Here is a 12,920-nt window from a genome sequence, read left to right on the forward strand (position 1 = left end):
AAAGGTGGTAGCCTTTGGTCACCATCCCAGACCACTCCCCTGCTGCTCTGTCAAGGCTCCTTCCCCTCCATAGTGACAGCCAGAAGATCAGTAGCTAGTTGGGCCAGCACTGAAGACCCTACCAAGTCCCTCGTACAGATTGTACCAGTGTACTCTTTTCTCTGAATTATTTGCATTATTTATGGGTTGTTTCAGCAGTTTTCTTCTGTTCCTCCATTGGTCTGTGTCTTGTCAGAGGAAAAAAATGTATATTCCTTTAAGACTTCACAAAAAAATTGTCTTATTAAACCATTCTGCCTTTTGTTATTTCACAGTAATAATAGCAGCAGCAGCAGTAGTGTAATCGTTGTAGTAATAGCTAATTTTTGAGCTCTTATTATGTGATGTAGACTGTGCTGAGTAAGCACATATAAACTAGTAACTCTAACAAGAAAGATAGTCAGAGCCCCATTTTATAGGTGGGAAAACAGGCTAAGAAATTTTATTTGTCGTTTAGTAACTGGAAAAAAATCTGAAACTTCTGGCAGATGAGTATCTTGTCAAGCTAGTTTAAAAATTTGCTCATGTGTCACGTTGCTCAATTCCTACATCCCACAAACTAATATTTGAGGTAAAATATTAAGTCACAGATGCTAAATTTAATAAGCATATATATACACCTAGTGTCAAACATGGAGCAAATCCTCAGTTTATCTTTAAATAGGTTTCTCTTTTAAGTTATGTTTTTAGCTGGCTTTGTTTCCTTTGCTTAACACATTTTTTTTTTGAGACTTACCCTGGCTGTGTTCTTCTTCATTGCTGAACGGTATTGCATTGCATCAAAGTACCTCCACTGGCTTATCCATCCTGTTGGTGGACATTTAAGTGTTCCCATTTTTTTGGCTATAATGCATAAGGCTGCTGTAAACATTCTTTTACAGGCCTTTGTGTGGACCTATCTTTTCATTTCTTTTGGGTAAACAACCTAAAAGTGGGTTGTCATAGTAGAGACTTAGTAAGAAACTGTCTTGAGTTTTCCAAAGTGATAGCACCATTTGACACACTGTCCAGCAATGTGTGAAAGTTACAGTTCCTCCACATGGCACGATTGGCGTTGGCCATTTTTTCTAGCCATTCTACTGGATGTGGAGTGGTATTTCATTGTGGGTTTAGTTTGCATTTCCTCACTGACTAATATTGTTAATCACCTTTTCATGTGTTGATTGACCATGCATTTTCTTCCTGTGAAGTATCTGTTGAAGTTTTTTACTCATTTCTGTATTGGAGGATTGTTTGGCTGTTGATTTGTATAGGAGTTCTTTGTATATTCTGCATACACGTCCTTAGATACATGCTGCAAATATTTGTTCCTATTCTATGGTTTGTTTTCTTAATGGTGTCTTTTGGTAAGCAGAAATGTTTAATTTTGAGGAAGCTGAATTTCATTAATTTTTAGTTTGTCTACCCCAAGGTCACAAAGATATTCTTTTATGTTTTCTTCTAGAAGCTTTATGATTCTGGGTGGTATGTTTATTTCGGTCTATCATCTGTCTCAGACCAACTTTTTGATAGAATGAGATGGGGTTGAGGTTTATTTTATTCTATATAAACATCTGGGTGGGATTAAGGTTTATTTTATTGTATATAAATATTTATTATATCAATGTTTATTTAAAACACTTTCTTTTTCTCACTGAATTGACCTGGCATCATCATCAAAAGTCAGTTGACCGAAACATGTATATGTCTGCTTCTGGACTCTATTCAGTATCATTGGTCTGATTGTCCTTATTCTACTGCCACACTGTCTTGATTACTGTGGTTTTATCATAAGTCTTGGAATCAGCTAGTTGTAAATCCTTCAGATTTCTAATTTTTCAGTACTTTTTTTGCTATTTTAGATTTTTGTGTATTTTCATATCAACTTTGGAATCACCTTTTCAATTTCTTCAGAAAATCTGCCAGGATGTTTATAGGGATTATGTTGAATCTATAGATCAATCTGGGAAGAATGGGCATCTTAACATCTATCCACAAACATAGTATATCTTTGCATTTATTTCTGTCTTTGACTTAATTTTTAAATTTCTTTTTCTCAGCAATATTTTGTTATTTTCAGTGTAGACATCTTGCTCATCTTTTGTTAGATTTATTCCTGGATTTTTTAATTCTCTTGTAAATGATACCATTTTGTTAATATTATTTTCCAGTTTCTCATTGCTAGTATATAGAAATACATTTTTTGTATATTGATCTGTGTACAACTGTGAGTAATTCACATGCAGTTCTAGTAGCTTTTTTTGTAAATTCTTGTTGTTGTTGTTGTTGTTGTTGTTGAGACAGAGTTTCGTTCTTGTTGCCCAGGCTGGAGTGTAGTGGCTCCATCTTGGCTCACTGCAACCTCTGCCTCCTGGGTTCAAGCAATTCTCCTGCCTCAGCCTTCTGAGTAGCTGGGATTACAGGCACCCGCCACCATGCCCAGATAATTTTTGTATTTTAGTAGAGACGAGATTTTACCTCGTTGGCCAGGTTGTTCTTGATCTCCTGACCTCACCTCAGGTGATCCACCTGCCTCAGCCTCCTAAAGTGCTGGGATTACAGGTGTGAGCCACCACACTCGGCCTTTTTTTGTAAATTCTATCAATTTTCTACATACATAATCATACCATATGTGAATAACAGTAGTTTTGCTTTTTAATCTTTATGCCTTTTATTTCTTGTTCCTTTCTTGTTTTATTGCACTGGCTAGGGCCTGGACCTCTGGTACCATATTGAATAGAAGTGTTTAGGATGGACATCTTTTCCTTGCTCTTGATTAAGGGACAAGGATTTAATACTTCACCATTAAGTATGAAGTGTTGGGATTACAGGCATGAGCCACTGCACCCAGTGCACCCATGTTTGTTTGGTTTTTTTTTTTTTTTCACATTTGTGGTTCATTTTTTTATGTGTATATCACAGAAGTAGTATTATGTAGCTGTTCTTTATCAGGTTAAGGAAATTTCCTTTCTTATTGAGGGATTGCCTACAAGAATTCACAGAACTCAGAAACGCTATTATACTCACAGTTACAGTATATTATAGTGAAAGAATACAGATTAAAATCACCAAAGCTAAAGGGAACATAGGACAAAGTCCAGGAGAGACCAGGTACAAGCTTCTAGCTGTCCTCTCCCAGTGGAATAGTGTAGACGCACTTAATTCTCCCAATATGTGACTCCCAATACCTGTGTCACCATGTACTGTCAATCAGGGAAGCTCACCTGAGCCTTGGTGTTCAGGGTCTTCACTGGGGGTCAGTGATGTAGATGTGAAGTGCTAGCATAGCAGGCCATAGTTAACTCAGTCGCCATCCCCTCCAGAGGTCAAATTGATTGTCATGTCAGACCCCTGTTAACTTCAGTGGGGATGGCACTTGGTTCAGAGAGGCTGAAGAAGAGACCCCAAGCCAACAAACAGAACGGAGTTTATTTGGGGGAGCTTATTTATAGAGCAGTCCAGTGGCAGTGGGCTGCACAGGAGAACCACTACTGCTTGTAAAAAGAATGTAGTTTATATAGCACCTTCACTTAGCCATCCTCCCACCAAGCAACCTCCACATGGCAGCCCTCATTTCTTCAATTGCCGTCAAGTGTGTCTGCCGTGCACTGATACAGTGGCCCAGGCCCCCAGTTATAAATCACACTGTTAGCATAAACTATCTGGAATGTCCCCAGGTATACAGATACTGTCATCAGACAAGATATTCTAGGAGCTTAGAGGTTATCTCCCAGGAGCCAAGCAAGGGCCAGTTTTTTCCTTGGAATGTGCAGAATTTGAACACCACAAACCTGCTGAGTCATCCCTTTATTGCATACCTTATTTTCCTAGTTTGCTGGAAGTTTTTATCATCAGGGTATCTTGACTTTTTCAAATGCTTTTTCTACATCTAATGCAATGATCATGTAGGCTTTTTTCTTTTTTTGTTAAGGGGATATATTACATTGATCGATTTTCAAATGTTAAGCCAACTTTGTATTCCTGGGTTAAACCCCATTTGGTCATGATACATTATTGTCTTTATATATTGCTAAAATCAGTTTGCTTGTATTAAGGATGCTTTTATGTTCATGAAGATATGCATCTAATTTTCTTGTAATATCTTCATAGGTTTCTGAATCTGGGTAATACTGGCCTCATAAAATGATTTTGTAATTGTTTTCTCTTCCTCTGTTGTTCACATCTACCAGGTCCTTCTTACCTTGTTCCTCATCCTAGGGAAAACACTTAGGCTTTTATCATAAAGTGTGATGCTCACTGTAGATTTTGTACATGTTTATCAGATAAGGAAGATCCCTTCTGTACATGCTTTTTCCCATCTTGTTTGATTGCTCTAGAGCACTATATAAAGGTATACATTCTGTTTTACAGCTCCATAGTACTGCAGAGTGTCTTCCACCAGTTCCACGTTGATGGACATGTGGATTTTTCCTAGGCCTTTGCCATATTAAAATTGAATTACAAAGTTGCTATAATCAATAACCTTTTCATATTATCATTATATCTTTGGGATAGAGTCCCGTAAGTGGGATTGCTGGATTAGAGATTAAATACATGTTAATTTGCAGGGTATTACCAAGGTCCCCTCCATAGGAGTCACACTGTTTGGCACGCTCACCATCAATACACAGAAGTGCCCTGCTTGACAGCCTGACCCACCCATTTTGTCTTCACATTTGGGTGTTTTCACCAGTCCCAGTAGGCAAGAAATAATGACGCAGTGTAGTTGTTGATATGCATCATCTTATGAGGAAGATTGAGCATTTTTCATGTGTTTAAAAGCCATTTACATTTGTGTGAACTTTCTTGCCTAGTTTACTGTAGAGCTGTTGGTCTTTTTCTCTTTTTACTTTACCTATGGTGGGTTTGTTTTTTTTTTAAATAAACTTGTTATTTTAAGAGCAGTTTTTAGGTTCATAGCAAAATTGAGCAAAAAGTACCAAGAGTTCCCATATACCCCCTTCACTGTCCCCCCACCTGCCAGTACACTAATAGCCTTCACCACCAATAGCCTTCGCCACTGTCAACATCCCCCACCACTCACGGTGCTTTGTTTTGTTTTGTTTTGTTTTGAGATGGACTCTCCCTCTGTCGCCCAGGCTGGAGTGCAGTGGGTGATCTCGGCTCATTGCAAACCTCCACCTGCCAGGTATAAGCAATTCTCCCACCTCAGCCTGCTGAGTAGCTGGGACTACAGGTGTGTGCCACCACGCCCGGCTAATTTTTGTATTTTTAGTAGAGACAGGCTTTCACCATATTGGCCAGGCTGGCCTCAGACCTCAAATGGTCCGCCCTCCTCGGCCTCCCAAAGTGCTGACATTACAGGGGTGAGCCACCACACTTGGTTCACCCATTTTTTTTTTCACATGTGTGGTTCATTTTTTTATGTGTGTATCTCTGATGCATTTGGAATTTACCTTGGTGTACAGTGTAGGGAAAGGGAAAAGATTTTTTCTTTCATATAACTACCAATTATTCCAGTGCAACTTATTAAACCATATCATATATTAAATACACATATGCAATTGAGTCTGGTTTTGAATTTTATATCCTATTCATTGGTCTGTCAATCTTTTCATGCCCTAATACCACACTTGGTTTTTTAGGGTTTTCTTGGCTATTATTCCCTCCCCTTCCTAATCTTCATGATATTTTCATTATAAATCTTTTCAAACATATGGCAGAATTGAATTTTGCTGTGAACGCCCATATACCTATACCCTAGATTTGAGCATTTACATTTTACTATACATGCTGCTTTTACCTGCCTATCATTCTATATTCATTTAGCCTCTTTTTAAAATAGATTTCAGAGTAAACGTCTAACAGTGCCCTTCCCCTTAAATACTTTAGTATGCATATCATTAACTAGAGTTCAATATTTGTTTACACTTTTTCTGACCATTCTTGCTTATTTCCAGATGAATTTCATAGTTGATTTGTTCAGCTTCAGGATGGGACCTGGTGATTTTTTTTTTTTTAATTGAGATCACATTACACTTATAAATTAACTTAGGGAGAGCTAACATCTTTATATTTCTTTTTCTATCAAGAATGATGTGTCCTTTCTTTCCTTTGTGTCTTTCATAAGTCTTTTTTGGTTTTTTACATATGGGCTTTGGGCTTAAGTTTATTCTACAGTTTTTGTTGATATTGTTAGTTTTCTATCTTTTGTTTTGTTTTGGCTATTGCAAGTAGAATCGTCTCTTTCATTGTATCTTCCAACTGTAAATGAGGTACATTATGATGAACATTTAAGTCATTTTGTTATTGTTGTTATAAGCAGTGCTGTGGTGAATATCCTTATAACTTTATCTTTGTGCATATTTTGATACTTAGAATAGCAGATTGTATTTTCCAAAGAAAGCTGCCCCCAAATATATCCCATACCACATGCTCTTCTTAAAAAGTGATGTTATCACTGCTCCATTGAGAAAGCAAATTGGAGTCTGAGTTTCTTCCCCTAGAACCCTAGTGGACCATCGCGAATGCGTTGGGCAGTAGAATATGGCTAGGATCATGATTTCTGACTTCTAAGGCAAGGTTATGAAAGGCATTGAAGCTTCCACCAAAGTCTTTGAGACTGCCAGCCCTGCAGGCAGCCAGCTGCCATGCACCAGTAACCCACTCATGCAGCTCCATGAAGAAGAAATGAGGCTCCCAGCAAGCACCAACTTGCTAGCCATGTGTGTGACCTCCTTGGAAGTGAACCCTCCAGCCCTGGTCAACCCTTCAGATGACTGCAGCCCTAGTTGCCTTCTAACTGTACCCTCCTGAGACACGCAGAGCCGGAACCACCCAACCAAGGTGTTCCCAAATTCCTGACCCCAGAAACACTGACCAGTAATAAATCTCACTGTTTCAAGGCACTAAGTTTTATGACTCAGCTGTAGTAACCTGAACAATTAAAAAGATTGATAACACAGTTACTTTTGAAAAATTTTTTTGTTAAATTTTGTAGAGGAGCATTTCCTAAATCATCTTTTTTGAAAACTACTCTCAAAAAACTCTATGAAGAGAGTCTCTGCAATCAGGTTATTTGCAAAAGCCATCCTTTTTGGAAATTCAGAATGTATTTGAGCATATTAAAGGCTCTGAAAACTTATATAGTGAAACACCTGTCTAGGTTTGACTCAACTTTCTCAGACTGATTTGACCACAGAAGTCCTTTCCCACAGCCCAGGATGGGTAGAATATACCCCACATGGAGCAGTTGTTATAAACATGGGCGTCAGAGCTAGGTTCCCTGAGGTCATGTCCCAGCCCAGCCATTTGCTTACTGTGACCTGGGCAAGTTTCCTAACTTCTCTACACCTCAGTTTCCTCCTTTGTTAAAAGGTTGTTAATACTAGTACCTACCTAATGGGGATATTCGAAATTAAATAAATGTATCCATATATATTGCTTAGAAAAAATGTCCACTATATAAGCCATTAACAAATGTTAGTTGGCATTAGTAATATCACCCTAATATGCATTTACATTGTTCCTTTAATTATAGTCTCTCTGCCTAACAATACGGAATTTATCCTAGATCTTTTTAGCACTCTGACTATAATTTTATAGTGTTTATGTAGATTCTAGCAAAGCTATTACAAAGTCCGTTATTTCATAACCAAAATTTTTTCTCTTATTAATCATTTACTTGTATTTATAATGCATTCATTCATTCAACATATATTTATGAAACTGAATACCAGGCACTAATCCAGAATCTGGGATCTAGGAGCAAGGCTGACAACCAACAGATAAATAAACAGATTATAGACTGTGATAACTGCTATGGAGAAACCAGGTGCAGAGGAGTGGGAGGCAGCCTTTCCTTGATAGAAGAGTCAGAGGTGGCCTCTCTGAGTAGGTGAAACTGAGCCAAGCCCTGTAGGCGGGAAGGAAGATGATGTCCTGGGAAGAGCCTGTGGGGAAGAAGCAGGGGAATGCCAAGTGCAGAGGACTCAGTCCTGAAGCGAGTCTGTGCCTTCGAGTGGGTATTTAAGGACTTGTGCTTTCAGAGTTCACTTATATTAAGATGTGACTTAGAACATGTACACGTGTGGGTATAGGTATATATGTGTGTGTGTAAGTATATATGTTGGGGGGTATGTGTGTGTGTATATATATATGGGTAGGGGATATATATGCATGTGTTTGTATGTGTGTGTGTATGTGGGGGTATATGTGTGTGTACATGTGGGAGTATATATCAGTGTGTGTGCATATGCATATGTGTGTATAGGTGTATGTGTGTGTGGAAGGGTATATGTGGGGGGTATATATGCATATGTGTACATATATGATATGTATGTGTGTGTAGGGGGTATATATGTGAGTGGGGGTATATATATGTAGTATATGTATGTGGGTGTGTATACATGGTGTGTGTATATGTGTGTGTGTATATATGTGTGTGTACGTGGGTGAGTATATATGAATATGTGTATGTGGTATGTGTGTATATGTGGGGGATATACATGCATGTAAGTTTGTAGAGGATATGTGTGTATGTAGGGGGTATATATGTGTGTGGGGGTATATATATGTGGTATATATATTGTGTGTATACATGTGTGGGTATGTGTGTGGTGGTATGTATGTGTATGTGGGTATATATGTGGGAGGGTATATATATGTGTGTGGGTATATACATGTGGTATATATATGTGTGTGGTGTGTGTATGTGTGGGTATACATATGTTGGGGGTATATATGTGTGGGGTATATATACATATGAATATATGTATAATATGTATTATATATTATAATTAATAACATATTCAGCAATCTTTTTGCATTAGTGTCTATTACTGGGTGAGCATCAATCCAGCTTCCTGGGTTTGTTGAGTGTGGTGTCAGTCTATGGAGCATATTCAGCACATACCAACCGTAGCCTGCCCCTGCATGCTGGTCACTGTGCCATGGCTGCAAATGCAGAGGGCGTGCACAATCTCTACCCCGCAGGCAACAATGCCAGTGTTAAGTGCCCCAGTGGAGGTGTGTCCAGATAGCCACTGGGCCCAGAAGCAGTGACTGCTCCCCAGTACGGGGGCACAGGACAAAATTGCAGGGTCACATGTGACTTCTTCTGTTGTCAAAAAGGAATCCTGTTATGGAAATAAAATACCTGACTGCTAATTATGTATTTTTAGATCTAAGCTGGAACCAGAACCAAATACAAAGACAAGAGAATCCACATCTTCTGAGAAAGTTTCACAGAGCCCTTCAAAAGACTCTGAAGAAAACCCTGCCACTGAAGAACATCCAGGTACGAATTGAGATGAATATCTTGCCTTGCATTTCTTCCTTTTGACATGTTGGCAAGAGTACACCACAGAAACGAAGTAGCACAGTCTCAGACATGTTTTGGTGTTTGTATTTGCATAAAGCAAAGGAAGGAGGAGGTGGCAGCCTTTGTGTCTGTCACAGTTGATCTTCGTGACTGCCACGGAGGCAGGAGGTGCTTTCACCCAGTCACCTGGGAGCTGGCGGGGTGCAGGAGAAAGGGCCTGCTATAGAGGGGTGAGGCCAGGATCTGTCTGCCTCAGGAGCCCTGTGTACCAGCCTCAGGAGAGGCAGCATTGCCTCCCTGGCAGCCGTGCCCTGCATGTCAGCTCTGAGCTTACAGGCCTGCGCCCAGGTAGAGTGTGCAACCTCAGCGGCCTTTCACAGCCAGTCAAACCAACAGGACAAAATGCAAATCTGTATTGATGTGCTGCCTGTCACCACAGATACTAGACAGCCCAAGGCTTAGAACAGTTCCTGATGCACAGGAGATGCAGAAGAAATACAGGGTCTCCATGAAGTCCGAAAATGTGGGGGCACATACACAATGTGGTCATGGATGTCTGCGATCTGTGTGTCTGGCTGGCACCCCCACATACGGATGCCTGCATAGTTTGCTATATCTGAGAGACAGAGTAGAACAGGGTTCTTTGCGTGAATCACAGGGTGATGGCGTGCTGGAGCCAGGAGAGACCTGGGAGTCCCCTGTGGCATCCTTCTCCATAGTCTCATGGCAGTTCTTATTAACTCTTGTCTTCCAGATGCTAGGCACAGTCCTGGACATGTCACAGAAATTACAGGTTGAGTATCTCTTATCTGAGATGCTTGGGACCAGAAGTGTTTTGGATTTGGAGTTTTTTCAAATTTTTGCATATTTTGCATTATACTTACCGGTTGAGCATCTCTAATCTGAAAACCAAAATCTGGAAAGCTCCAATGAGTATTTCGTTTGGGTGTCACAATGGAGCTCAGGAAGTTTCAGGGATGTGATTCCTGCCCTCAAGGAGCTCACAGTTGATGGGAAAGATAATGCTCTAGCCCCTGGGAGAAAGTAAGTAGCACCTCAAGAGAGGGCAGAGGGCCAGGAGACTTCAAGAGGAGGCGGCACTAAGAAGTGAGTCTGGACCAGGCGCGGTGTTTCACACGTGTAATCCCAGCACTTTGGGAGGCCAAGGTGGGTGGATCACCTGAGGTTGGAATTCAAGACCAGCCTGACCAACATGGAGAAACCCCATCTCTACTAAAAATACAAAATTAGCTGGGTGTGATGGCACATGCCTGTAATCCCAGCTACTCGGGAGGCTGAGGCAGGAGAATCACTTGAGCCCAAGAGGCGGAAGTTGTGGTGAGCCAAGATCAAGCCATTGCACTCCAGCCTAGGCAACAAGAGCGGAATTCCATCTCAAAAAAAAAAACAAAAAAAAAGTGAGTCTGGACCTGAAAAAAAAAAAAAAAATGAAAGCTTAGAAAGTTCTAGACAGAGGCAGCAGCATGAGCAAATGCTCAGAGGCCAGAAAGCCTGGAGCTTGGGTGGAATGTAGTCAGTAAAGAAGACCCCTGGGGATCAGTGAAGCCCGTCAGTGGGAGGAGAGGTGGGAGTAAGCTTGGAAGAGCGGGTGGAGCCTTGAATGCCAGACTAGGGAGTCTGGACTTGCCTCTGTGGCACCAGGGTGCACGGGTGGCCTGCGCAGAGGACTGGCTTGGTGGGTGCTGTGCTTCAAGCTGATCCTTATGGCAGCCTGTCAAGAAGGCTTCTGATGGCCACAAATGAGCATGCTGTAGAGTGTGAGTTCTGCTAAGAGAACTTTCCCATTCTAGCTCAAAGTTAATTTATGCTCAGTTCAGATAGGAACAAGGTTTCTGTTTCTAATTTTGGTGTTTTTATCCTTAAAAAAGAAATCAACAACAGTAAAAGCTTGAAATGGATACCATAATGAGGACAAGTAGGAGACAGCTCGTAAGGTGGGGGTGGGGGGTAGATGAAAGTACAAATGTTCCTACCCAAAGAATGTCATCTCAGGAAAATACCAGATCATTTCTAAAGATACTTTTAGCCAACCTTTTACAAACATGTTTTTCTATAATGACACTTCTGGTAAAAACAGCCATTTTTCTAAAAGCCTGCATGCACTAAGTTGTGGGTGACATGGAGACTTTTTTTGTAAAGATATATTTCTAATAAATAACCATAACTTTCAGTCATGGCCTGCCTAGTCAGCTTTCTCTACCCTGTTGCTATCATTATGTTCTCTTCCCCTATTCAAAGATCTGGACTTGTCACCATCTCATGGAGCTGAGGTCGACTACAAGAAATTTACTGAGATTGAGGAAAAAAGGAAAAGAAGCAGTATTTGCCTTTGAGTACTTGGAAGCTCACTGATAAGCCCAGAGACACCACTGAGACACACAGACACAAAGTGATTTCATTAAAGTCTCCCCCGAGGATCCATCCCTGCCATCCCTCTCCCCTCCGCTCCCAACCCCACCCCATTGATGAACTGCACAGACCTCTTACTGTCGTCCTGGGCAGCAGCAGTCCTTTCTAGGGGCCTGTGGTATTGACATGCTTCATGGAGGATGCATCATGTTTTGTTGATCATAATGAAAAAGTTCTCCAGATTAAAATGTCCCTACGCTCCCATTCAGCAGTTCCATGCCCAGGTGTCTGTCCTAGAGAGTCACTCCAGCATGTGTACAAAGCACAGACTGGGACACAGTACCATTATTACCCCAGTGAACAGTCTGAAACCACTGAGGTCTGTCAGTGTAGTTATGGCTAAAGACTAGTGTATCCTCACGATGGAATATCATGCAGCAACTTAAAAGAACAAGGTAGATCTACTTGGACGATCTCCAAGATGTATCAATAAATCATACAAAGCAAGTTTTAGAACAGTATGTTACCATTGATATCTGTGTGAAAAGCAAGCAACCATACACACAAAACTGTGTATTACTTGAATTTCATAGGTAGGCAGGGACTCATATCTTTGGATGTGAATATGTTTAGATAAAATCTATGATGCTACATCAAAGCAGTAACTTCTGGGAGAGGAATAGGATTGGGGAACGGTATATCACTTCCTGTATATATATATATATATATGTGTGTGTGTGTGTATATATATACATGTATATGCATACGTGTTTTTTACATTAAAAATATGTCTTACAGTCTTTACAAGTAGAGAGGCGTGTATGTGTCCTGAAGTAAAACATACTTTAAGACTCATTCTGAAGAATGTCCATTTAGTTTGCAGCCATTGCTGACATTGGTGCAATATTGAAACCGTGCGTAGGTCCCCTCCCCACCACACGCACACATGCATGTGCCTGCACAAAGACAGTTTACAGCCTAAATGTTGTGAAAGAATCATGTCTGCAGTTCCTGAATATTAGCCCAGAGATCATGAAATATATGGACAAAGCTGTAAGATTCTGCTCCATCTCATGTTTGTGTTATGATTACATCCTAAGCCAGCCTATTCTAAAATGAATATTTGGTCTTCTATTTTCAATTTTTTTTGAACAGAAAAGATTTTGGCTGAAACACAACCTGAATTGGGAACCTGGGGAGATGGCAAAGGTGAAGATGAGTTATCCCCAGAAGAAATACAAATGGTAAT

General features: G+C 40.4%; 1 protein-coding gene across 3 annotated transcripts in view; it reads left to right on the plus strand.

The window, feature by feature from the left end:
* The window catches only part of STX18 (syntaxin 18), a 128,746-nt gene that overhangs the window by 90,672 nt on the left and 25,154 nt on the right, over positions 1-12,920 (plus strand). For all 3 annotated transcript variants that reach the window (XM_011987804.1, XM_011987802.1, XM_011987801.1), the window contains exons 6-7: positions 9,162-9,277; positions 12,827-12,915. In XM_011987804.1, the coding sequence (XP_011843194.1) occupies positions 9,162-9,277; positions 12,827-12,915 (205 nt within the window). The remainder of the gene's footprint in view (positions 1-9,161; positions 9,278-12,826; positions 12,916-12,920) is intronic.

Source organism: Mandrillus leucophaeus, unplaced genomic scaffold (assembly GCF_000951045.1).
Source record: "Mandrillus leucophaeus isolate KB7577 unplaced genomic scaffold, Mleu.le_1.0 Scaffold317, whole genome shotgun sequence".
Classification (NCBI taxonomy): Eukaryota; Metazoa; Chordata; class Mammalia; order Primates; family Cercopithecidae; genus Mandrillus; species Mandrillus leucophaeus.